The sequence below is a fragment of the Streptopelia decaocto genome (genome assembly GCF_964273445.1).
Source record: "Streptopelia decaocto genome assembly, chromosome: 7".
Lineage (NCBI taxonomy): Eukaryota > Metazoa > Chordata > Aves > Columbiformes > Columbidae > Streptopelia > Streptopelia decaocto.
This window is the reverse complement of record NC_138661.1, coordinates 11,948,678-11,975,537: the sequence shown is the minus strand read 5'-3', so window position 1 is coordinate 11,975,537 and position 26,860 is coordinate 11,948,678. Positions and strand designations below refer to the sequence as shown.

Sequence of the window (26,860 nt, the reverse complement as noted above, 5' to 3'; positions counted from 1 at the left end):
CTTCTTTATTTTACCCAATACTTGAGAAGTGGTTGATAACATCATTACAATATCTTGAGCAGTAGTAGTTCATATGTAGATGTTTTCTGTGCTTCATCCATTTTGTTCTGCAACCTTAGAAGTCAAAATAATTATGTAGTGAAGCAGCTTTAACGACGTTGACAAAGCTGATCAAAATTCTTTGATGGAAATTATTTTAGTCCAGGACATAAAGAGTATTTTTCGTTCTACTGTTAATACACAGGATAAAACTGGTACCTGCAGTAGCATGCCTCAATATACATTAAGTTTACTTTTTAAAAAATAAACAGGAATTATAGATGTTATTTATGTAGATATTATAGAGTATGTTTCTATGTGTGTGCATGTATATTTATGAAGATATAATGCTTTGCAGATTTCTAGCCTACAGAAATAATAATTAAAAATGAAATAGAAAATTTATATAATCAGTAAGACTAATAATTGGGATAATTATGGATTAGACGTTGGTCAAAAGTTAAAAATCATCAGATTGCTTTAAAAGGTCACCAGAAGTCGAATGCTTGTTTGAAAAGAATTCTTTGAACATTTCAGCTTTGATTTTTGACACCTTCTGAAGAAGATGCAGAGACAAAATCTGATCTTGAGAAATGCTCACCTCCTACAAGTACGACTTAACATTAAAACTGGCCTTAACAACCACCTTCTCAGGTTTAGCTTAAGGGATCTATCAGATAAGCAGAACTTTATTTAAGAGGATTAAAGCAAACAAAGATCAGAACAAGTATTTGTAATGAGTGACAAATCATCTATTGCTTATAAGCAATCAGTCTTATTCTAAAAACACATTAAACATTTTATTAATTGCCATTTGCTTAATTGTTACTCTTTGCTCTTTTGTAACCAAATTTCATAGAGAATAGGATGGAAAAAAGCAATTTTATTAGACTGAGAGGTTTATTTAAATATCCACATAGCTTGTCCGAACTGTGGAGTCAGATGGGTATATTTCAGGAGATGTTTTCTGTTTGGCTCCTGTATAGAGCTTTTGTTGATCCTTTGTAGTTCCAAGAGTCTCAGCAGAAGAGAACCACTTAACTTACACTTAGTTGGCCATAAAATGGTCTCTTGCAGTATGTGCATTTCAGGTGAGAGAAACTTTTGATTTACTACTGTCGAGGGTTTTGATTGTGGGGTGACAATAAAACCCTGGCAGATGTATTGTTAACCTCCTCTCCCTCCTGCCTTCCCCCTTCAGCACCTCCCTCTCCCCCCTTCTCACTCAGGACAGGTGGTTGGGAGGAAAAGAAGGACAGAGAGAAGAGAGTTGGAAAAATTTAAAATGTTTTACTAATGCTACTAGTAAGAATAGAGAAAATAACACAAAATATACAAAACCAATCTTGAAAGTCCCAGCAACTGCAGAGCCGGCACCCAAAGTCCTGGATTTGACTCTGCAGCCAACCGGAGCTGGATTCAGTCTGTCACTAGGCCTCAGTTCGCAGGGACGACTCACAAGGTCCTCTCCCAATGTCGGCCATAAGCAAAAGGGAAAAAAACAAAAGGGACAAGATCCTCATGATCTCCCACTTTTATATGAAATATTCATGTGAATGGGATGTTATACACAGTTGGTCAGTCTTGGTCACCTGTTTCTCGTTGTCCCTCTCCCGAGATGTCCATCTATGCTTATCAATAACTTCTCATTCCATTGCTATGTTTACCAAAACATGTATCTGGTTCTCCAGGAAAATGCAGCTAATGTGAAAGCTTTAGCTGACAGGCAAATTCACTAAAAGAGAAACTTGTTTTTTAACAAAACCAGGAGAACTACACTTCCCATAAACAACGTAATAATTGTCTCTTTATATTTTAAGTTCGATATCATAGGTAAGAGAAGAAAGTCAGAATTCTAGGAGGAGCTATTTTTTTTTCTCTCTCACACACACAAATTAAGGCTGTTCGCACTTTCACTGTCATTCAAAAATGGTTGATACTACAAAGCAAGTGGTAGTTAAAAATATAATTTGAAATTTAGGAAATTTTTGTGTGATTCTGCAAAATCAATACATGTTAGATTTAATTTCAATACCTTCCTTTCTCTTAATCTGTTTTACGGATGAGTGGTGACTTGTTAGAAATGGTTATCATGATCTTTGTTTCCTTTCCTCTCTTTATTTAAAGTTCTGCTTACTGTACAGAACACTTAATGCAAATCTGGAGACTTTCATCCCCTGCCATCTGCCTCATCTTTGCATTTTGCAGTGAGGTTTCTATTATTATTAAGGCCAGTTTTGTGTTAAGCGGTGCTTGCAGAGCAAGCACTGAGCACTCTGCAAGGTCAGATTTTGCCATTACATCTTTTTTGGTAGGCGAGCAAAATCAAAGCTGAAATGTTAGAAGGGTTTGTTTGAAATGATGTTCAAGAACTGGATATGTGAACGGGGAGGGATATTTTGGTTGAAAAAGCTTCGTAACTTCAGAATCATCCCTGCTACTTTTGAAAGTCCTTGCATGAAAAACTGTTCTTTCTAGTGCATAATTCCCATGAGTGTTCATTTGAAGTCTGGTTTTCACTAGCACAGACTAGCTTGCATTAGTTACCTGGCTGTTGCACAGATATCTCCGAGTTGCTATGAGTTCTACTTTGGAGCGCCAAGGTGAGATGCAGAGGAACCATATATTCTATTAGACCAATTCTGCTTAGGTTGGAGGGGTAATACACTCATTTAACCTCTGGTTATCTGTAGACCAGACTAGGTAGTCTATTGTTCCATGTATCTTTACTCATGTGAGGCCTCCTGAAGACATTAATGGGGAGAGGATTTTCCTGAAGGATGGCACTTCTCAAGATGATGCAGAGAAAAACTCTTTGGCAGTAATCAGAACAGCTGTATCAAGGTGGGTTGCAAATGAGCACAGGAGATCAAAGCTCCTGCAGCTGTGTTATTTTGTTTAGCTGATTTAGAGTGCCTTAATGTTTAAGTTCAAATATGTACAATTCTTCACAGGCATGCCTTTCTTAAGAAATTGTAAGTTACATTAAAGCTGCTTTAGATACTGAAAAAATGCAATTCCAGCTTTTTTGCTGAAGTTGCCTCATGCCAATTCCATTCCTCAGTTCAGTACTTATTATCTTCCCTATTGTTGCTTGTTAAGAAAACTGCTGTCACCATATTTCACTGTATTTTTCTGCTTTGGTGGTTTAGCCTTCTGATATTTGTTTTAAGGCCTTGCTATCGCTATGTTCAGAAAAGCGTGCGTGTAGCCTGTCACATTAGATAGCAATTACTATCAGCACCAGAAGCTTTAGATCATAAAAAGTGCACCAAATGAGATACACCCAGAAAACTGAGTAGACGGTCCTTCCATATCCTTTTGCAATATGATCTCAAGGTGGCATATTTGCTTTTTCACAAGACTGGTTTACACTGAAAACAAAAATTCTGCAAAGAAGAACATTCCATTTTCATACTTCTGTTTGGTCAGTAATATGAAACATCTTCACATTTGCACTGTTCCTATGTGCCCATATTTTGGTTAGCTAACACAGAATTATATAGTTGATTATTTTTCAGAGGGGTTAAGAAATGTATTTAATGTTCAGTAACTACAGTTACCATTGTTGAGTTTTGAGAGGTTTTTAGAACTATTCTATTTAAAAACAAAAGCGTAATGGTAATTGTAATTGGGGGCTTAGCTTTTGTGAAGCACGTTGGGACAGCAAAGGCGGGCGCTGAGCTCGGTGTGTGGTCAGTGAAGAGAACCTCAGTGAGCCAACAAGTCTGCCCTGAGTAAGGAGACGTAACTGGTGGGCCCATCAGACCCTTGGACCTTGAATTAGGAGCCTGGAGGCCCCTCCCCATGGTGTGTTACTGTCTCCCCATTTCATCATGACGATGTAAGCAGACAAGGTGCTGATGACCTGTCTTTGCAGACCAGCTGAGTGATGAGTTGCCTTCCCAGGGAGCTGGGCTGTGGTGTCTCTCCTGCTGGGATGGCCCTTCCTACAGAACTGCCAAATAGTCTGGTCTGTAGCAAGACCAAATTTAACTGAACCCAGCTAAGAAGTGAGCAAGGCCGAGGAGGTTGGGCTATGTAGTCCAGTAAATGGATCATCCATCTGAGAGGCAGTGACCTCATTTCGGATCCCAGACCCCTGGAGTGCTGCATTGCACAGCCTTGTATTTGGGGGCCACACTTTACCTGGGACAGTACTTAGTCAAGAGCTTTAGCACTGTACAAGTACTACTACTAATTGTTCTATCCTGAGTGTGTTGTCTGTGTTCTTGTGGCTTACAGGATGTTTTGCATTCTGACAGACTATTACTTTTCAGAACTGGTCAACATTTATTGATTTTTTTTTTTTCTTTAAGTTATTATCTTTTTACCCCCTCCGGAGTTTGTGGAGTTTTCTTTTACAGATGTTTGGGGTATTTTTCCCCCGCTCTGGTTAAATAAACGAATTGTAACAAATAAAGGTTATATATACATTTGTTCATAAAGCAGTGCGGTAATGAAAAGGGAATTCCTGTTGGTATCAATGGTATGTGGCATTTTCATCACAAACAGGTTAAATAACATGGACAGACAATAAAAAACAAAACGGCAGAAAAAACAGCAGTTTAATAATCGTTTAAAATTGTCAGAGCAAAGCAGAGCTGAGGCTGAAGCTGAAGAGGCATGGGTGTTCCTACCTTAAAAAAATGCTTTACTTTCCTTGGTAAGGTGTTTAAGTTTCGAAAACTAGAGAGGTGGCTTTACTGGCATAGCCTGCATGAGAGGAGGGTGTTTTATGGATGCGCGTTAAAGGTGTGTCTTTAAAAAACAAAAACAAAAAATGCCTTGGTTACTCAGAGCCTTGCTTATACACAAGGTTTTTACTACCTCATGCTAAGTTAGGTTCTGTTTCATGGGAAATGGTTGCACGTAGTTTTTACTTGACATACAGTTCTGTAAAAACTTAGTCATTCTTTTACTAATACTTCAATTTTTCAGTATGTTATTAAAGCTACCTGTAGTGGTAATACAGACAGATTATCTCCTGCACTGCAGTTTATAATCTTAGATATAAGACAGTGTGAGCAGAAGATGAGATGGCTGGGCAAACCTGAGTCGATCTGTAGTTTGTATGGTCTTTAAAGCGATTGCATTACATTTTTAGTTATTAATTGCTCCTAAGGAACCGTTGTGCTAAATATTCTGAAAGTGTTTTATGGTTCTGTTGAGCTTTATCATGGAGAATAGTCGCGTGGGTTTGGTATAACTTTTTCTAGGATTTGATGCAATGTGCTGTAGTCTTTCCAGTGTTTCTGTGAGAAGAAACCTTGGGATAAGGAATTTAGAGTCAACAAAGGAGAGGTCAAGGAACTGACTGCTTGGCTTTGCCTTTTGTTCTGATTGAGCTGCCATAGGCTGAAGTTATCTAACTAAGGCCTTCGTCTGTTTATTCACCAAAGGCAGAAAGTGGGGGAAAGGGTTATGCTGTTATTCTAAGGCTTCTGAGGAAAATAGTGCTCCAGTTTTTCAGTCCGTAAATAATGATCTTGTTCTGACAATTCAATGGCAGCATTACTGAAGAACACATGGGTTCCAGGAAGACTAAACATAGATTTGTAATCTTTCCTGCTCTTGTATACTGCCTTGAACTTTTCTGCAGAGAAAAAAGGGGCTTTTAATGTAGCAAGCTGTTCTCCTCAATGTCTGAATGCAAAACATTCAGGTCAGTGCTGCTCTTACGTTGCTTGTGCTTTCTTGGTATATCTAATGCTGAAAGTGCTTTACAGCATTCATTCAAATGGAGCTCAGGAAATAATATGCAAATAGTTAGGCCTATATTAGGGGCAGGTCCCCCTAAGTTGCAGTTTTTCTTATTCTGGATAATAGGATCTGGATATCTGTTATCTGTGAAAATAGTCCGATTAGTCTGATATACAGGTAACACTCGACACTGTGGGAAGTATCTGATCTGACCTTCTTACAGCCTGGCCTGGACCGGCTGAAGGTGTCTCTGATTTGGCTTTTGAAGGTGAAGAGAACATTTGTGCTGCTTGTAGCCACCAAGCTGTTATAAAAAAGCTTGGGCTTGGACAGACTGAGAAACTGATGTTTAGTCTTCCTCATCCTGGATATTTACAGCGTGTAACAGAGATAGCGGAGGTCTGCTGGTACATGGGCTCTGTGATCCTGAAAAGTGACATGGAAAATGTTCTGCCACCTCTTATGTGTGCGTTTGTCCTTTCCTCCTCTACAAAGAAGTTGAACCACTGTGTTTTGGGTTCAGCTGTGGCAGTTGCAGTAAGACAACATTTTTGACTAGTAGGTCAGGGGGGGAGCTGTGTTAGTTTTTAGTTTGGATTTTGTTTGATACTATTGTTTAAATGAAGTTCTTACACAGCAGCTTATTTCTCTGTGGATTGTGGAAAGAAATGACTTTGCACAAAATTATAAAGCTAATGGACAAATGTGTAACTTAAATATGTTTAGCCTTGGCACTGTTTCTTGATATAATTTAACAATTTGTTGAACTGCTTCCTTCAGGTGTACTTCATTGTATCAGCATTGTTTTCTCATCAGACACGTGGGTGCTAGCAAACTGGTTTTCATTGTTTTCATTTGTAGCAAGATAGTCACAGGTCTTAGTTTGCAGTTTTAAATGTTGAAAGGCACATACCTGGCATGTGTTGCAGTCCATGGTTGCAATGGGAAATCCTCAGCATTAAAAAAGAGAGCAACTGAGGATTTTGTAGCTGAGGTACAAGACCAGAGGGTGGGAGGATCTGCATTCGATCAGTCAATCTGAGAATTTTTTTTATGAGTTTAAACATTTTTGGCACCACAAGTAAGAGGAAAACAATGTTCCACCTTTTTAAAAATCAAATAACACCAAATCCAGTAATATTCCCTAACAAGTCAATGTCTCATGGTGGTGAGTATCGTGAGTAAACCTATAAACAGATTTTGGTGCGTCAGCATCTGAGCAGGGTGGCTGAGAGGCTGGTGAGAGAGTCTTTAAAATTCCAAACTCTTCAGTAAATTACAAATATATTTCACAAAAGTATATGAAGTATACTTTTGTAAGTATCAAAGTATATAAATCTCATAAATGCTATTGGAAGTTAAACCAGCTGAGAAAAGACTACGCTGAAATAATTTATTAATTTTCGTGGTTAGCAGTCTCTAAAATGTTATCAGCAGATTTATACATTTGCACAGATGTCTCTCTTTACTGCTGTGAGAGAACTCTATTTAGTCTTTAACTGCAGCTGTAGAGATCTGTGTCTTGTTTTATAGATTATAAAATACTTAAAGCATGCTAATGGTAATTAAAACTTAGTGAAAATGAGGGACATCTGAGATGTTGTCAACACGATTGTTCCAAAAAATGGTACATTATGTCAAGTAAGTTTTAAATTAATTTTAGCCGTTCTACTGAGAATACCTTTTGTTGTAGATGGCTGCTTTCTGGGTAAAAAACCAACCAAACAAAACCATACACATGTACTTGTTTCCCAGTGTTGCTGTCTTGTTGCTGGTTTGTGCCGAAAGCTGCTGTACATGGTGGTATCAGGAGCTGTCCTGCCAGCTGTGCCCTTCGGTGTCTGTTCACAGCAGAAAGCTGCAGGGGAGGGCACTCTGGTGAGAGCACTGGATGCTGCCATCAGCGTGTCGCCTGGATCCTTTACAACGAGAGTGAGTAGAAGGATTGTTTTATTGATGCGAGGTTATCAGGAAGAGCTAAGTAGCCTGAAAAAGGAAGAGAAGCTGGAAGTGACATACCCAGGTGGGTAGGAAAACTTGAGGAGGAAACAGGAGCTCGCCTAGAAAAATGGAGAATGAGAAGAATTCTTGGCCAGACTTGTAGAGATGTTACTTTGAACTTGATAATTTCCATTTGTTTCTTAGATATGTTGGTGCTGCAGAACAGGGTACAGGTATTTGCTGTGATTATATTTGAAGCCGCAGTGGTATCCGAAGCAACCTAGCTGAGCATCATGCAACTCCTTCCATTCTACTGCTCTGGGGTATTTTGTCTGCTTTTCTTAGCTTCCACTACCTGTAAATCTGTAGCAATGCAGAGCCTTAAGTACTAGGTGTGAGCACTCAGTAAGTCTTTCTGGATGGAAATACTCCAGTTCTTTCTCAGGGAATTATTTTCTAGACTAATGACAGAGGAAGAGAGGAACCTGACACGGAGGAGTGGAGAGCAAGGTGCACAAACCCCAGCATTTCAGTAACAAGGGTCAGGCGAAGCTGCTCGGAGTTTGTGAAGGGCTGCAGCTGGAACGTGCAGTGTATTGCAGAGGTGGAGCACAGACAGACACGCTGGCAGTTTGTGGTGTGGAGGAGATGGGGGAAGAGTGGCAGAAAGTCCTAAATCTCAGGAAGAGGTGACTGTGGTAGAAGAACACTGCGGGGAGAAGGAAATAAAAGGCAAAGATCTCTCGTTACTTGATTATGTGCAGTAATTCAATCTGCACAAGCTATTAAATGCACAGCTCCCTTACTTGAAAACATGGGACTACAAGAGCAGAGGCATGGAGAGGGATGAGATGAAGCTGGAAGCAGCACAGTAGCCGGGAACACCCCCTGACAGTGGCGTGGAGTCGGAAGGAGCCAGAGCCAAAGTAGCCATAGAAAGAAGCAAAGAAAAAAGGAGAGGAGAAACAGGAACAGGACCAGGAGTGAGGATAAATACACTGAAGAGGCAGCAAGACCAGAGAGGAGAGTTGTGTGAGGTTTTGGGGTGGTTTATTTTTGTTGTGGATCGGGGGGTTTTTGTTGATTGGTTTTGGATATTTTTTTTGTTGATTTTTTTTGGGATTTTTTTTTGTTGGTTGTTTTTTGGTTTCTTTATTTTGTTTTGCTATACAATAGCTAGGTTTACTTGCAGTATGGCAGAATACCAATTAGAAAATAGACAGTTCTATATTCTATGTAGTCAACACAGTGTCTTACTCTAAGTGTTCAAACTGCAGCCACTGTGAATTTACCGTGACCAGAGATAAACACGTCGTCAGGCCTCTACCAGCCTCAGGCTTCCAACAGAGGGCAAGTACCTACTGAGAGCACAAGCATGAGAAGATAGTCTGTCAAAGGCCTTGCAGCCTGAATAGACAGGGCTGATTTGGTGATGCAAGTTGAACTTGGTTATAGCAGGTCAGATGGTTGTTTGAACCGGAATTTTAAAAGTGAAAACAAAGCAGGTAGCTGTTATGTACACAGAAGGCCCATGTGGGGCTGGGTTGTGTGCTTATATACACATGCAAGTTATGCTTCTGTATTCCTGGTCTTATACATGTAAAGAGCTGCTTGCTCTTGTATTTATCACTCTAGAAATTCAGCTCATGCCTATGAGGCTAAAGCAAGAAGTGCAGTGCTGCTTTGTGAGTCGATGACATATTTCACAGAATCACAGAGTGGTTGGGGTTGGAAGGGTCCTCTGGAGATCATGTTGTCCAACCCAGCTGCTAAAGCAGGTTCACCAGAGCAGATTGCACAGGAAGGTGTCCAGGTGGGTTTTGAATGTCTCCAGAGGAGACTCCGCAGCCTCTCTGGGCAGCCTGGTCCAGTGCTCTGGCACCTTCAAATACAGAAGGTTTTCCTCGTATTCAGTTGGAACGTCCTTTGCTTCAGTCTGTGCCCAGGACATTTACTGTCTTCTACAGTGACCTTATAAGGCTGATGTGGAGGAAAAAAAAATTGTTGTTCTTATCTGTGCTTTATTTAAAGTACACGCTTTGCAGGATGTTTGCTTTCACTAAACCTGTCGACTGATGCATTTTGCTACAAAATCACTATCTTTATAATGCCCGTAAAATGCTGTGGTCCGTAACACAGATTTTGAACAGTACTTAAGGCAGATCTCCACAGAAGCAGACAGAGTAAGGACTGATCTGGACTGGGAAGTGTGTTTGCCGTGCGTTTGCCCACAGCCGGTGCTGGAGATGCTCTCCTGCAGTGTGGCTGCTCCAGTACCACAGGGACATCTGTCCCGAGTTCCACCGTCGTGTTCCTGTAGAACGGAGCACAGGGAGAAGGCAGATCACCATTTCATGGCAAAGGGGTGACACCCAAACCGTGAAAACACACTGCTTGTATATGTTTAAAAATAAAGCGCAGATTTAGTTATATTAGGAAAACTTCAGGGAAGGCAAGAGGAAAGTATTGCACCTTGTGCATTTCAGTGGAGGAGTTCCCTCTTCAACTTGCAATTGAAACTGTACCTGATTGGAATAACAGTGGTAAAGCAAATACTAATAATATTAGACTTGGATGCTGACATTAAACATGAGTACCTTTATCAGTAACTTTGATCAACTTTCATTCATGTTTTTTTTTCCATTTAGGAAGGGATTGGCTTTTTGGAAAATGGGTAATTTTATACATTTGCAAATAAAATGTCAATTAAATTTCTTCCTGTTTTTAATATCTGCTAAGTATTTTACTTCTCTTTTGTACTTTTGTGAAGAACAAGTGATACAATAGTACAAAGGTGCAGCACTACAAATGTTAAAAACTGCTTAATTTTTATAGCCAGTAGGAATCAACTTGGTCAGCATTCATTCAAGTCCAAATGATCAGATGTTGTGGGCAATTGACAGCAAATGGAATGTCCACGTACGAGTTGGAATTACAGATGAAATGCCTGTGGGCACTGACTGGGAACACGTACCAGGTAAAAATCAATGCATTAACTCCTGGTTCTTTCTGCCATTTTCTCAGTGTTGCGTGGTTTTTTGGTTTTGTGTGGCGTGTTGTTTTTTTTTTTTTTCCCCTGCGTTGCTTTCTAAATTGCATAGCAATGCTTAAATCCAATTTTCCATAGCAATCAAGTGTGCTTATTTATAGGAACATAATAAAGTATTTGATAAGGGTTGTCTTTTAAAGATGACCTTGGTTTTGCTTAAAAACACGGAGTGGTTAACTGAAGAGAAATTTGATATTTTTTTTAATGAATTTCCATTGTGTGTTATTTCAGGCTGCTGCCACTGAATTAGCAAATTGTACTGTTCCATTTCAGTTAGAACTAAAGCAGTATTCCTAAGCAACAGGAGACCACTGTGCTGTGGGAAGTCTTGTATTTAAATATGATACAACGTGGAGTTCCTATCTAGATGTGGCTAACAAAAACCTAGTGCTATTCTGCACGTATTTCTGTTCATCCTGTGTGCTAGGTGCATTCTAGATTAGTTAATTTCATTTTTGCCTTGCCTGTGAATAGAACTGAATTTTAGCTGTTTATTTTTAAATAGCTGTGTATTAATGCTGTCTGCTTTTTAAAGATTTTTCACTGCATGAACGCATGGCCCTTGGTTGTGGAGTAGTTGCTTTCTTGTGAAGAGGGAGAAACAAAAGGTTTACAGCATCTCTAACGTTAACCATTTTTAGACAAACTAAAGTCATAACTGTTGGATTATTCCCCTTGTGGTAGTAAAATACAGCAGAGGTTCCAAAAACATGTCTGGAAGATACTCTGATTGGTTGTTGCTTGTGGCTGTGGCCACATAATAAAAACGTATCCACAGTGTGATACCCTTATGGTCAGGAGATGCAGTGAATACAACAGCTGCAATTAAAAAGCTTTTTTGTTCAGCAGTGCTTCATGTGCTGCGAGTGGCCTACTTTCTGTGTTCGGCTCACACGTGGCCAGGCGCTCGGACGTGAACAGTATCTACACTGTTCAACTCAAAGTCAGTGTAAGGAAGTATGTAGTCCTAAATTGTCTTCTTGCCAGTCCTTTCTTAGAAAGCCTCCTGGCAAAATAGGTATTTCTTTGTGCCTTTTATAATCGAGAGCTCTTCTCTAGTATTAATGTATATATAAAAACTGTTATAATCTTGCCATCTTAATAAACTTTTCTGCCAGTGTATTTAGTACATAAGAAAGCCTGTGGTTATTCTCTCTTCATGTCCGACTACCTTTAGGTTTGCAAGCTTGTCAGCTGGCTATAAGTACAAGAACGGTTTGGGCACGCTGCCCAAATGGAGATGTAGCTCGTCGCTATGGCATTACTGACAAGAATCCAGCAGGAGACTACTGGAAGAAGATTCCTGGGAATGTCTTGCGTTTAACAGGCAAGTTGGTTCTACACGAGGGTCCAAAACGTTGTGATGCCTTCTTGGATGTCTGCCTGGTGGTGCTTGAGCTGCCCTCATGCAGGGGGAGCTGCATACTCTAAGTGCTTTGACTGTGAGAGTTTCACCAAGGGTGCTTTTATTGCCTTAGTAAAAACCTTCTCTGCGTGTAATTAGGAAAATAGATCCAAATATTATTTATTTAATGTTTATAACCAGAACCTGCTACCTTAATTAAAAGATGGTTAATTTATGCTTTGCAGTGACCCCTCTAGATGAACTGTGGGCGATCAGTACTTCAGGATCCCTTCTCCAGCGCCTCACTAAGACCTTTAGCCATTCCCATAGTTTGCAAAAAAATAATGACACTTCTGTTCTGCTTCACCCTGATGATTTTGAAGATGAATGGGAAGTGATATGAAGTCTCTCAAGCTTGGGAAGCAGTGAAAAAAACAGAAGGACAGAATTTCTGTAATGTATGTACAGAATGTTGGATCTAAAAGCCACTTATACTGGACCTGTGACACTGGCACTTTTGTATTGAAAAACTGAGCTGTTAAATAGCCCCCAGCTGTGAGTTCTGATGTTTGTTTCATTATCTCTTGGGAGACTCTTTAGGTGTGGCATACTCCAGTTGTTATACCGTACTACTGTAGAAGCTCCTTTGGAAATATAACTCTTAAGTTAATCTTACTAGCAATGAAAGTGACTATTTCACAACAGCATGCACACTAATACACGTGTACTTATTTTGAGAAGGATTTCTGTCGCATTAAATATTTCTCTACAGCAGAAACATTAAACATTTCTCAATTTCTTCTTGTACTTGGAACTCCAAACTGATGGGAATGCTGACTATTGTACGTATATTTAGAATTGTTTTCCCTTGCAGCATGGAAGAAAATATGGCAAAGTATTTCTTAGATCTCATAAAATCATGATTACACAGCATTGGTGTTGAAATGAACTTAGTTTGATCCATTTCCATATAAATATCTGCAAGGCTCTACTAACCTTCATTTTTGAGAAATTTAGGTTCATAATTTGGCTTCATTCACAAGGGAGAAGTTTGGATTACACCTTATATCGGGGAATTTTGCCCATGTCACACAGCCATCAGGAAGCTGACAGATTTGGGTGGTAGTTCCCACTTCGGAAGAGGAGGAAGTTGCATGTTGGGTTTTTAGTACAAAGCAGGAATGTACAAGGCAGCTTTCATAATTCCTGTTGTGCTGTATTTGTGCCTCCAGCCAGTGCTTTAATGTTTGGACTCAAATTGTTTTGAGCACCAAACTTAGATGTATTAAAACAAAAAAATGGTAATTGATAGAATTACCTATATATCCCACTAAAAGTTGTGATATTGTGAGAAAATACTTAACAATATTCTGATTTTAGCTATGTTAGCTACATTTTGAAGTGTCTTATACTTAGCAGATGTTGCAGCAGAGGTATGTGATGAACTGAGAAGTAAGCTAAGTTAATCATTGCAGTTTATTTTTCTTTAAATCTTCTTTAAAGATACCTCATCTTTTTAAGCAATATAACTGTAGACTTGAGTTCACCATGGAGGCGGAGGAGTTATTTTGTGTTTGTTCTAGGCTTATAAATCATCAGATTGTTTTAAGCAGCTACTAACCAATACTGTAAAAGAGCCAGCTTCAGAAAAGGCCAAGAGTTTGAAAAGTGGGGATGTTTCTGTTCTGAGAATTTAATACATATGGAAGAGGATGTGTTTTCTTTTTTAACCTCTGTTCTCTTTCAGAATAATTCATGCGTGTACTGCACTAAACTTGGAACAAACATGGTGCAAGGTGAGAATGTGAATCCATGGGGAGAGAACCAAGTTATGTCACTTTTTTTCGTAGCGCTTGTGATACTGGCTGTCGGTTCTCAGTCTGATCTTTCAGTCTTACAGGGAGGACAGATTTGTTTCCCTTTTACAGATGATATGTTTGCTTCATTGTGATCTCATCTGTATATGGAGATTACCCCAGGGGATTTTTTTAGCCTGTCTGGCAGTGGATTGTAACAGAATGAGCTTGTGAAGTAACCCAGTGTGTTTTATGCAAGCATAGCTTGGTATCTTGAGGACCCCAAAGAAGCTGAAATTCAGCTTTAAAGTATCTTGTGGCAGCTCCTGAGTCAGTCACTTTGGAGAAGGGACATGAGTTACTTCTCTGTGTCCTGCCAAGCACCAGACGCTCAAGTACAATGGCATTATTTAATAGTGACTCCTTTGTCTTACATTTTTCAAAGTCATCTTAGTAATGGCTTGAGCTTGCTAATTGTTTGTTTACTGTATAATACTGTACCTTGCTATGGTCGTTAATACTAAATTGGTGTCAAGAGCTCTTATCAGACTACTTTTTAGGGTAGTTTTCATGAAATTAGGATGGGTTTTTTACTTTTATTTCTGTATTTAGGTTTTTGGTTTTGTTTGTGCTTTGAGACAAGTGCAATAAACTAGATTTTCAAGAAATAAATTGCTGTGGTAAGACTCATCTGTTGTATGATTCACGAGAGAGTTCTCTGTGTCTGGAAATTGCCTTGATGTGCAAGACAGACGTGCTTATGAAACCCCTCCCCTACTGTTACGCCAGACAATATGGTAATGACAGTGTAAGGACCTGCATGTTGTAAAGTCTATTTCATGTATTTTTAAAAATGGTGACAGATGTGTCAAAGCAGCAAAATGGTCATCTTCCAAGCAAAGACAACTAAACACTTCTCATATTTGAATATTAAGCTTATTGCCTCTGTATTGAGTCAGTCTTGCTGTAATAGAAGTAAACATGTTTCTTGCTTTGCATGCTAAGCAAAGATTGCACTTGCGTGATAAATGTCTTCGCTTTCAGTGAAGAATGTACATGTGCGGTCACAGCTAGAAAATGTTCAAGCAGAAAACAAGTGATTGTACCCCATGCTGTAACTGCACCCTTCTTTGCATTTTAAAATACCGGAGCTCACGGGAAGAGTTTCCGTGTTTCTGGCCTTTAACTGGAGCTGGGGCTTCGGGAGAGCACCTTGGTGTCATTTTCCAGAGGGGAAAACTGATTTACGCCCTGGGTAACTTCACACAGGAATACATAGCAATGATTAATGGTGCTTCTGACTCTTAAACCCACTTCCAGCCATAGGAAACCTGCTCAGATTCAGGGGACAGCATCCTTGGCTAGTTATCATAGCTTTTAGCTTGACAGACGGGTTTGGCTGTTTCTGCCATACCCCCGCAGGGAACTGGGAGTCTGGGAGTCTCCTTCCAGCCCCCGCCGGGTGCTGTTCCGCAGAGAAACCCCTGTGTCACAGCTTAAGGAACTTCAGGAGACTGATGAGTTGGAACAGCCGTCTTAGATACATAAGTAACTCTTGTTTTTCATTGTCTTGCAGCAATAAAAAGGAATAGGATCATGTTAAGTGGTACAAAGAAAATCTTTCACTAACAGTTGTCAAAGAAAATAGATTAGTTGCTGAAGTAAGATAGTAGAAGTGTTGTTAGGAAACACTGTAACTGCTAAGAAAATTATAACGAGGAACACTTAATTATGGACTTCTGTCATTGTCTAAGCATAGCTTTATAGAGGTGCAAACAGTCACATTTATTCCAAACTCTTTGTACCTGTACAGAGTGTCTTTGATGTGATAGACAAGAATCTCCTCCTCTTCCCCGTGCACACATGAACATCAGAAGGTCTGAACCTCGTAATTTCTCTACTTCTCAATAGGTGAGGCCTGTCAAGTGTCTTGGCAGCACTCGTGGGCTATTTCAGACTAGCATGGCATTCTGGCTTATCTTTGTGCTTCTCTCTTAAAACTCCTTTTAATGAGGGAGCTGTTGGTAGTTGTTTCCGCTAGAGCTCTGGATAGATTTCAGGGAACAACCTTGAGGCAACTTTTCAGTAAATGCTGAGTGTAGAGGCTTGAAGTTCAAGTGCCCTTATGCCTATGGCTTTGCCTTGTTAATTAGCAATTAGAAAAGCATAAATCACATATGAAGATGTGGGAATCTCCTCATTCCTGCGGAGAAAAATCTCTGGTCTTCGTTTTTTATTTTAACCAGCCCTGTCCACATCCCATTCCCTACCATCAGGAGTAGAGAGAGAAGATCTGGATTGAGATTTCTAGCTGTGAAACGTGAGATGCAGACTGTATTCCTCTTATAGTCTTTCTGAAAGTGAAAGTTGCACGTTGGAAATTGTGTTATGGTGCCAAGGAGCCAGCAAAGAAAGGTGATTTATCCCTTGCCAAAGTCGATCACCCTGATTTGTTTGATACTGGGTTATTGTAGTTAAAAATAACCACTCTTACATCAGCAGAACAGAACTTGTAACATAGAGGACTAGTTTTTAATTGCTGGAAAGTGAAAGTTGAATTGCAGTCATTATCTTTTGCGAATTATTACAGCCAGAGCTCCACTGATAGAGATTAAAATATCTGGATAAATGAAATGATCTCCTTAGAATAACTGCTGAATGATGCTCTCTAGGTTTATTACATAAATAGCTGGATTTCTTGTCACTTGAAATCAGGATAGGAGGTGAGGTTTGGGGTTCAGTGCAGGAAATGTAGATAGTCGTGTGGCTGGTATGATACTGGAATCTAGGTGGAATTACCATGCTGAGTCCTTTGGTCTTGGAGTTTATCTAACTCAAAATCTCTTTGAATAGGTCTATCAAAGTTGTTATATTTGCTATAAAGTTCAAATCCTGCTTGATGATAGTGAGGGAAAAGAAACGCTGTAGAAAAAGTAAAGCTGTGTTTGATAAACTTTGTTCTGATGGAATGTGGACCTTTTATATATACATATATAAACACTTTGATTTCTGTTTTCTAGAAGCTAATACAATGATAATAAAATACCAAAAAAATGCTAAAACCTCAAAACTGAAAAATGTCCTTTCTGTCTTGGCCCTCAGGAATGACTAAAATATACTGATTTTTATAGCCTGTGATTCTCTAATAGAGGCACTGAATAGTGCCCAAGTGCATAGCACTGAGTGGAGCTGTCATTGTGAGTTGATCTTTCAAACATTATTCACTGTTTCTGTCCAATGTAGAAGAAACCAGTGACTTATTATTCCTTTTTAATACACCTTTCTCATAACCTCAGCTGAGACTCACAGCAGATAAAGAAGACTTGCATTTACAACCCTTGTGTTTTGAGTGTCATATCCAGAGAAAATACAACTAAAGACATGTACAGAATTGTGCTGGTGTCCTGTACTAAACCATCGTGAATCTGCACAAGTCGGCTGCGCTCTCTATTTGTATTCGGTGGACCTGTAGCCTCATCGGTGTAGTCAGCTTTGCCTGGAGCTCTCTGTTAGGAGTGTGCTTAGGTGCCTTGTACATAAAGTGGAGAAGTGGTGTAGATGTTACGTCTGTTAAAGCATGAAATAAGAACACTCAGTAGACAGTTGCTGAAGTTGTTATACAGCTGGATTTTGCCAAATCATGGGCTGGATGAATTTAGCAAAGCTCCCCTGGGTCAGGTGAAAGATCAAGCTAATTAGACCTCTTCCAGCAAAATATAAAAGGCAGTGAGGAAAGTTCCAGGGGAGCCCCCAGCAGCCGGGCTGGCACACGTGCCCGCCGCGGGGCGGGGGGTGTACAGCAAAGAATGAATTTGCTTGAGCTGCAGGGGGAAAAATGCAACTGCCAGCAAGAAACCCCACAATCCGCGGTTGTTACAGGGAACAGACAGCTGATCGTGGGAAGTGCAGAGTAAGTAGGGTAATTGCTAGGATGACTGAGATTTTACTTGCTCAGCTCCCACGCTGGTCTCACTAAATCCGTTCCCTGCCTCAGCAGATGGGCTCGAGTCTGTTCCCTCCGAGAGCCGCACCCAGCGCTCCGAATTGGGAATAACAAACACGCCAAGTGGATCTGCACTTCATTCTGCGGTGCTGTGGTGGAAGTCAGCCCTTTTAAATTAAGGAGAACATCATAAATGATCAGTGTAACACTTTGAAATAAGAGGTTTAGCACTGTTAATTCACTTCATAATTACTGTAATAATAATGCTGACCTTGTTGAATACCAACACTGATTCCATAGCATTTGTATAGGAGATCTATTGGGCTTCAGGTTTAATTAGCTGGTTACTTAAGATACTGTCAGCATGGGCTGTATATTTAAAACAACACAATCTGAAATAAGTGTTTGTACTACGAACAGATACAGTGGAGAGCTGAATCGTGTTGCTTTTAAGGCCTGCTGACTTCCTTGCGTACTGCTCCTTAGTGGAGGGTTCCTCTCCTGCCCTTCCTTACACAGCTATGTACTTACATGGTGCCCGTATGGAGCGTTCCTGGTAGGAAAACACAGGACTGTGTAGAGACAACTCTGAGGGTTTTGTATGTCACCTTATCATAGAATCATAGATCTAATCATAGAATAGTTTGGGTTGGAAGGGACCTTCAAAGGTCATCTAGTCCACCCCCCTGCAATGAGCAAGGACATCTCCAACCAGATCAGGTTGCCCAGAGCCCCATCCAGTCTGGCCTTGAATGTTTCCCGAGATGGGGCATCAACTGCCTCCCTGGGCAACCCAGGCCAGTGTTTTACCTCCTTCTTTCCTTCTTCCCCATCTTACCACTTCTCATTGCTGTAGGACAGCAGTTGAGGTCCAGGGAGGTAGCGAAGCAGCTCCTTCTACTGAAGCTTTGGTATGTTATTAAAGCCAGCAGGTTTTTGCATTACCTTTGACCTTGTCCGTAGTCCTTTGTAGCATGTTTTTCACCATTGCTCACTGTTTGCAATATGGCAACTTCTAAAACCTGATTTTAGTAGATCACTTTCAAGACGGAAGGTGACAGATGGTTGGTTGTGTGTGGGTCTTTTTTTTGTTTTTTAATGGGCAAGAGATGGCATGTGTTGCCAGATGAGTTTCAAAGCTACTGAGCAAGGTGGGCTCAGCTTTCACTTAAAAGGCCATGCTTCATTCAATCCCTAAGTTTCGCAATCATACGTCCAGTGATTTCTCAAAGCCAGTTTTAGGAGCAGGCTGGCATCTGTGTTAGTGTCAGGCTCAGGGTCCTGGAGAAGAATATTGGCTCTGCGGGACTGACCTGCTAAGGGCTGGACTTCAGTGTCTCCCATAGCACATTTGTTCTGGGCAGCACAGGCAGGCTCATGGTCTACATGTGTGAGTTTTGCCAGCTTCCATGGTGGATAATAATAATCTTTTGTGGATTTCTTAGGTTTCTCTCTAAAGATTCTTGCTTTAGGTCTAGGGTTCTCTGCTCACAGTTCCTAAAGCCAGCCAAGGTGGAATATGTCAGCGTAACACAGACATAAATTACATACTTGATTAATCGTGACAATTGAAACTTCCTTCATGTTCTCTTCATGCTGAATTTCATCAAATTTCATGCAGTTTTTCATTTAAAAAGCTAGTGTTGTGTGGAGCATCACAGCTCTTGTTATATGTGCCACCTGCAGTTTTTTGAGGATAGAAATGGGTCACAGTGACTTTCAGCTTGAGCTGGGTATTTTTGAAATCCAGTGTCTAACAGACCAAACAATTAGACCTGTCTCTGTGTTCTCAGATCATTTGCATATCATTATCCTATTTGGTTTCTGCATTCAAGATTCTCATCTTTCATTGTTGATCTCTGTTAGTTTTACAAGTACCAACTTGTGTGGAGTGGGTAAATTTAAAATAGTTGTTCCCCAAATTCTTGAGTGGGTTGGCCTGGGTCACCACTGAAACTTCCTTGCAGATGTTCCTGCAGTTTTTCCATCAAACTTCTTATAAAAAGCACTGCAGAAGTTCTACATTTCTGTAAACCATACGTGGTTCGCTTGTCAGTGTATGATGGACCATGGCTTGAGAATCACTGTTCCAGAAATGCTGCTGCAGTGATGTGTACATATTCTTGCTTTCCCAAAAAGAATAATCTGACAACTATTGAAAATGAGTTTATTTATGTTTATTAGCATCGGAATCATTAATCTCTTGGCTTATATTTAGCTGTCTTCCTGATGGTGGATTTACAATATCTGAATTCAGTTGTCATGTTAAGCCGAAGAAATACCGGTAACAGTTATAACAACACCACAGTGACTAGAAAAATAAATAAATTATTATTTTTTAAAAATTATTTTGTGAAAATACAGCCAGGCAAGTAGGGAATATGGAACGCTTGTCTTTCATATTTACTCCTATATAAATCCATGTCAGAGCTTTCACTACAATGGATCTGGATATGGTTTCAGGAATACTGTTAGTAGGATCTAAGGCTTTGCCATATGACATCTCCAGAGGCAACTCTGCTTCTGTTCAGCCAAGTAAAGGATGTTTTTGGAAGCCATCCCAGGCAAGTGATTTTGCAAAATAAATGCATCTACTTTGTATGAAGTGATAGCCACATACTGAGTGTCTTTCTTCCTTAGCAGTGACTCATAAAGTTTTTACGTGGATGACAATTAGGGAAGGAACCGGTTTTTTTGTTTTGTTTCTTTATCCCAGTGTTTCTGCTGTGGTCCAGATAAGTAAGGAGTGTCGTTGGAAGCCACTCTGTGCCATTGGTTGGGAAACAGGAGTGTATGTTTTTGAAATGTACTCAAGTCACAGGGGGACCTGCGGAGCAGGTTTTCTGTAATACTTGTAGGTTTTGTCCTGGTTTGGTGTGAAGCTCTTTCGTTTTGCGTAGTACAGCTCTGGTATTGATGTGTTCACATCTAGGTTACTACAAACAGCTGGAAGCGCCTGAATTTCAGAAAATAAGTTCTGAGAAAACCAGTATTAATAATGAACTGAGCAGAGATAATGACTTGGGGAGAGGGGCAGGAATAAAAGCCGAAGAGTCTTTAAAGAATACCTGCTTTAATCCATGGTTGGTAGGGTGAGCAGAGGTAACATGATGGTTTCAGGGAATGCTGAAGAGAATAATTCTGACCTATGAAAGAAGAATGAGGAAAGGAGAATCAGGCTTAATAGGAGGAAGCATTTCCACAGGATGGGAATCAGGTTGTGCAGTTGTCAGGAGGTGGTGGCATAAATGCTTCTATGAAGCATTTAAGACTAGACAAAGGGAACGATCCCTGTAATGACATAAAGGATGAGAACATCTATCAGAACCATTTAATGTTTTGTTGCTTTGCATGATTCTTTTATGTAGGTGGTATCACCTTGTTCTCACTTCGAGTACTCTTACCTCCTTTTGTGTTCTCTATGGTAGATCTGAACGGCATTAGCAGAAGGTCAGGGCTTTTGAAGGTGCAGAACACGTGCATCTTCAATTAATGTCATTTGGTGCTGTGAACACTCAGCATTTCTGCAAATCAGTCCTACAGCTATTTTGGTTTATTGTGAGAACATTCGGGGCCTATTGGTGGCCCATGTGAGAACAGAGCTCTTTATTGTAGAGGAAGCACAAAAGCAACCAGCTGGCTACTAATACATGTAACATCACCTGTAACAGATGTAACATAAGAGGGGCTTGCTTGGTTTGGTTTTCAGAATCAGTACATCAGGCGGGTAAGATGAGAGGGATTCATTTGACCACTGATGATTTGACATTACAACCATATGGCAGATTTATTAAAAAAAATTGTTAGACTTGTGTAGTAAATCCATTTTTGTCAAACTCTAGGTGCTGGTTTCAATAATCTTTCTTCTCAGAAGTTCTCTCTTTACAAGTGGATGTTCACATTTAGTGTCAGCCTTTGTCTTCAACAGGTCTGATCTGTGTGGACTAACCCTTTTTTTAACCTTTCAGTTTTTCAACAACACCAGCCATGTCATGCATTTCTCCATGTTTTCTTGTAGTAACAGCACTTTCCAAAGAGATGATGAGCAGCTGGCTTGTCTGCACCTGTAGGCAGATGAGGAAGGAGGGCAGGCAATAAGAAGGAGATGAAGGTTTGCTGCTGACAGACTTGCTGTGCTCAGGAGTAGTTTCCAAATGTTGCTAGGAAAGGATTAAACCTGAGTGGTGAGCAGGGTGGGATGACCCTCGCTAACCACAAGTTCAGCTGGGTATCAAGCTTGGAGTTTTACAGTGAGGGTGTGGGCTTGAGAGTACCATGATGGTCAGAGCAAGTACACCTTACAGTAATAGAAAAGTGAGCAACAAACCAATGAAGAGTTAAGTTTTCCCATTGCAGAGGTGGGGGAACTAGAAAGGTGGGCAATAATACCATGATCATTGTGCTAGAGTTTCATGTTTTGATACCACAATGAATAGAGGTTCTCTGTAGGCTCTGAGCTCAAGACTTGCCCTCACAGTGCACGCAGCCCTTTTGCCAACTGAGCTGAAAGCCATCGGCTCGCGTAGCCAAATTGGCTTTTTTCTTCACAGACACCAACCCATAGAGAGGGGTAGGACACATATCTTTCTGCCACACTGTATTTAATGCCTGGATCATCAAGGCCACTTGTGGTCAACATTCCATTAAAATAGCATGTTTGGGTATGTGTCCCATTAGGAAGGGTGTCTCCTACAGAGTCAGCTGCATCAGTGTCAGGTTTAGATCTGCGTAAAGCTTCAGTGTAGCCTAATTAGTGAATAGGGCCTGATAAGGTCCCAGTCCAGAGCAGGGATTTGCTTGCATAAATTTCTGTGCTTTTGTTTTAGCAGGGAGTCTACACAAGATTTGTTTGGTATCTGAGCAACCAGTTTCTAAAGCATCAAATCACAAGCAGGAGGCAGGAAAGGCTTCTTTTGATTCTGGAACAAAAGACTTCCGAATACCCTCCCAGCTCGGTATTCGTGGCTTGGTACAGTACAGTGCCACTTCTCCATGCATGAACTGCATATGCCAAAAAGGTGAATAGATGCAAATCCAGACTACCAGCTGGGAATTGTCACCTCCCAAAGTGAGTGCTCAGTGCTGCTTAGCACCCTCAAAAAGGCAAAGCATTTGCTAAGCAGAGCTTTTCCTTCTGAGTTGGTGGTGGGCAGAGCCAAGCTCTGTGTTACTCCTGCCCTCTTCTGCCTGGCTCTAGCCTGGAAAACTACTCCCTCACTATCAGGGGCAGCGAGGCAATTTGGTCCCCCCTCTTTTTTTCCCTGCCATCATTTCAGCAAAAGTGGAAAGAGGATGGGAACACATCAGTCCTGCGGTTTGAGCAGGTTCTGGTTTTGGCCCTGGTGAGCTTAGCTGTGCAGCAGAGAGGAACATTTCCCTGATTTGCCCTGGCTTGTACAAGCACAAATGCTGTTTGCAGGTGCAGTGTGGACCTTTGTAAGACAAGGTCTGCTGCTAGCTGGCTTGTGTTGAGTGAGTGCCTGTGCGACTTGGAGTTAAAGGCCACTGCTGTGGCCACTGCAGGGCAATACTGAGCCAGAGACCTCTGGTGATAAGAATATTTGCTGATACCACTTGAGAAAAAGCTCCAGCTCAGAAAGCTGGAATTGCAACTGCTCTGTGTCACTCTAAACTGGTAAGGGAAGAAGATGTGATTTGCTGTTCATCATGTGGGCAGTGCGTCAGTACCACAGACATGTCTAAGCACGTATGTAAGCATAGCTGATACCATGTGGTATCAAAGAATTAGGACCTCAAATTCTCACAGCTTTCACAATACAAATGTTCTGGTGCTTGGCCCCACTGTCTGCCTGGCTGTGCTGTCCTCCCCAGGTCCCTCCTACTCTGTGCTTCCCCAGGGGTCTGATCTCACTGGGGAGCCAGGACTTACCAAGTCTCTTCAGCAGTGAAGGGTAGCTCGGATGGGGGCTGTGCTCTTTGCCCATCACCATGCTGGTGGTGCTCCCTCTGCACCTGAAGAACAGTGGTGTAGGCAGTGCTGGAAGGGGCCAGTGGCAGACAGGAGTCTCAGGACAGGCTGTGCTGAGGGTAAGGGCTTTATTCCTCAGAGAAGGAATGGAGGATAGAGTGTCTCCTACTGCACACCCAGTCCAGGGTGATGACCCTCAGGAGAAGCCATAGTCTCCTGAGAGATCAGACTGGCTGGGGAAAGGGTTATTAGGAGATACACCTTGAGTCTTTCACGTAGAGTTTGGTACCATGGCCTGGCTCATGGGGTGATAGGTCACTGATCTATCAAGAAGGTTGGGATGATGTTCCTGAATGTGAACTGGGCATCTCTGGCCAGCACATTGTACAGAGCTCCACCACCACTGAATAGTGAAGGCGACTTGGGTGATACATACAATGCCTTGGTTGTGCAGCTGGCATTTCTTTGAAGGAAACAGCCTGGTTTTATCTTGCAGAATATTCTGCCCAGTGAGTGAGTGACTCAGTGAGTGACTCACCTGGTCTGCCTCTCGGCAGCTCTCACCTCAGGGCTGTCTCAGAGGGTGTTTTTCTGCCAGGGCGTTCTCGGTCTAACCACAGCCCTTGCGCTGCTCCTGGCAGGGAAGATGAGGTGGCAGCAAAGCTGAGTCAGACCTTGGACATCTGAAGGAGGAGGCAAACCTGAGGGAGTGCCACGCTCTTACTGCTGGCACGTGTTTCCCCTTGTTAGTGCCGAGAGCTCTGTGATGGCTCTTCGTCAGATGGCCGTGACCCTACAGTGCTCTCAGTAGTTTTCCTCAGCTCTGTGGCCCTTAAGGTCCCATGTCCCAGCAGTGAAAGACGCAGCATGTCCCTCTCCTCACAGAAGTGGTGGACAAGCAGTCACTCAGTTCACCTCCAGTACTAGTTGAGGACTTCAGTCCAGCCTGGTGGTGACCATTGCCCTGTCTGTACATGTCACTAGCAAAGGACTGAAGTCAGTTTGAGAGTCTGCATCCTTCTGTCTTGTCGCTTTGAGTCACTAACCATCAATAGCTTTCCTTATTGCAGGAGTGGGAGAGAGCGGGAGAGCACTAGCAGATGGTTTTGGAGGAAAGGATGTTCAAAAACTCAGCTCCTCAAGGGACTTCATTCTCTCTCTTACTGTGAGTTAGAAATTACTTATCCTTTTAGACTTTGCTGTAAAATGCTGCCTTGAACATTGTCAGGGAAATGACACCACATTAAAAATATGAATGTGATGTAGGATAATGTGTTTACTATAATTTACTTGCACCATTAAAAAGAACCCTAATGATTGTAAAATGAAGCCTAAATATTAAGAGCATGATGCCAAAAAACCACCCTTGCATCCAAATGGTTATTACCACCAGGGCTGGAACAAAGGAGCAGAGGGACAATTTTGGGCAGGGGAGCTTTGTTAGCTGAGGGAGAAGATGGGACTTCCCAGTCTTCTCAACAGAGTCAGGGTCTGCGGACGCTGCCTGATCACGGGTGTGTGGCCGGCAGGTGGAAGGACAGGCATTTGCCCCCAAAAACCATGAGGCTGTGGGAGAGGAGCTGAAGCGCAGGCAGCGAAGGGGGCAGGAATTGAGGAGCCAGGCAGCGGGGAGTGCGGGCGGGAGGATGAGGGCAGGGACGATGCTGTCTGTCCTCCTGGGAGCTGGAAGCTGCTCCCTGTCCTGGCTGAGGCATGCAGCCAAGGGCTTTCTGCCTGGAAGCCTCTCTCTTCCCTTGGCCTCCTTCCATTGCTTTCCACAGAGGAGCCTAAGGGAAGGGCTTGGCTGGCCCTGGCGCCTCGGTCGCCTCCCTGTTGAGATCCATGGAGCCTCCTGTTTGCCATAGGTGGGGAGGGCAGGGAAGGGGAGACCGTGAGCCTCATATCCCAGGCATACAGGCGTCTTGCCATGGCTCAAAAAGTGGGATGCATTAGGCCTGAATTTGGGAATTGAACTTTGGGGCCTAATATGATTTCCTGAAGGAGAAGAGTTGATTTGCCCTGTATTTCCCATTAGACTCACAGTACAGGGAATTTAACCTTACAAGGCCTGGTGTGACTGGAGCTCACCCAGGGCCCTGTCTTACTGGCTCAGCCTCTTACTGAAAGCTTGCTTGCAGAGCTGAAGTCTAAGCATGGGACAGATCAAAGCCCCTTTCTGCCTTGCCTGCTTCTCTGAAGTGGGTCTCTGCTTCTCTTCTTGCTGACTCTGACCCATTCCGGTCAATTCTCGTGTTTGCATTAGCAAGTGATTAATTTTTCCTACAGAAGAAGGAGGCAGGGCTGGCGACCGGGGATGTTTTGTGGTTTAAGGATAGGTGAGAGACTGAGCTGATCTGATGGGACCTTTGCTTGGCTCGGCTAAAAGTTCGTCAGAGAGCCTTGGATGCTCCAGTGTTCAAAAAACTATAAAATAAGGCTGGACTTAAAGCACATGCTGCAAATCAGTCAGCTGTGATAGGCCCAACATGTGAATTGCTGACCTGTGTCATACACAATTTAGACCAGATGACTAGACTCTTCTGACTTTAGCAGAAATTCCTAAATGTGAAGTGTTTCTCATCTTTTGAGGCATCTAAAGATTTGCTTGGTTGATTCACGTAGTCTTTCCATTTATCAACTAAAACACTGAGCGAAGAGATACCGTTCCTTTCAGAGGTCATCAGAGCAAGTAGGGAGAACCTTTTTATCCCAGCTGCACTTGGATCCATTTCTTTTAGCAGCAGTGAGGGCACTCTGATGTTTTTGCAAACTGTGTTTCTGTTTTCTGCTATGACTGATGAGTTATGTTTTGCAAGAGAGTTCTGCACCTTCCATTCTTGTGCTACACATGTGAGGAGGAGTAAATCAGTGCAAGCAGCAGCCTTGCGACACCATAGATGTGATTCTTGTGTGTGATAACAGAGGACAGTTTGATGTGGTCTGAGCAAGTAATAGGCAGAGTTTCTTTTTCACACATTGTAGGTGAAGGAGAGACCACTGAAGCCAGGCTGGGGATTAATGGTGAACTCACCTCAGACAGCTGCTGACAGCAACCAGTGATCACCTGTCATTAACACAGGTGTTATAAAAGTTGGTTTGCACAGATTTACAGTAC

The 26,860-nt window shown here is 41.8% G+C and overlaps 1 protein-coding gene across 5 annotated transcripts in view; it reads left to right on the top strand.

Moving 5' to 3' along the window:
* The window catches only part of TECPR2 (tectonin beta-propeller repeat containing 2), a 45,102-nt gene extending 30,371 nt beyond the window's left edge, over positions 1 to 14,731 (top strand). For 3 of the 5 annotated variants that reach the window (XM_082057986.1, XM_082057981.1, XM_082057982.1), the window contains 3 exons: positions 10,519 to 10,660; positions 11,910 to 12,059; positions 12,323 to 14,729. In XM_082057986.1, coding sequence (XP_081914112.1) covers positions 10,519 to 10,660; positions 11,910 to 12,059; positions 12,323 to 12,480 — 450 coding nt within the window. In that variant the 3' untranslated portion in view covers positions 12,481 to 14,729. Of the gene's footprint in view, positions 1 to 2,778; positions 2,799 to 10,518; positions 10,661 to 11,909; positions 12,060 to 12,322 lie in introns of those variants that run through there. The other 2 variants (XM_082057983.1, XM_082057987.1) reach the window with 2 other exon arrangements.
* The last annotated feature ends 12,129 nt before the right edge of the window (positions 14,732 to 26,860 follow it).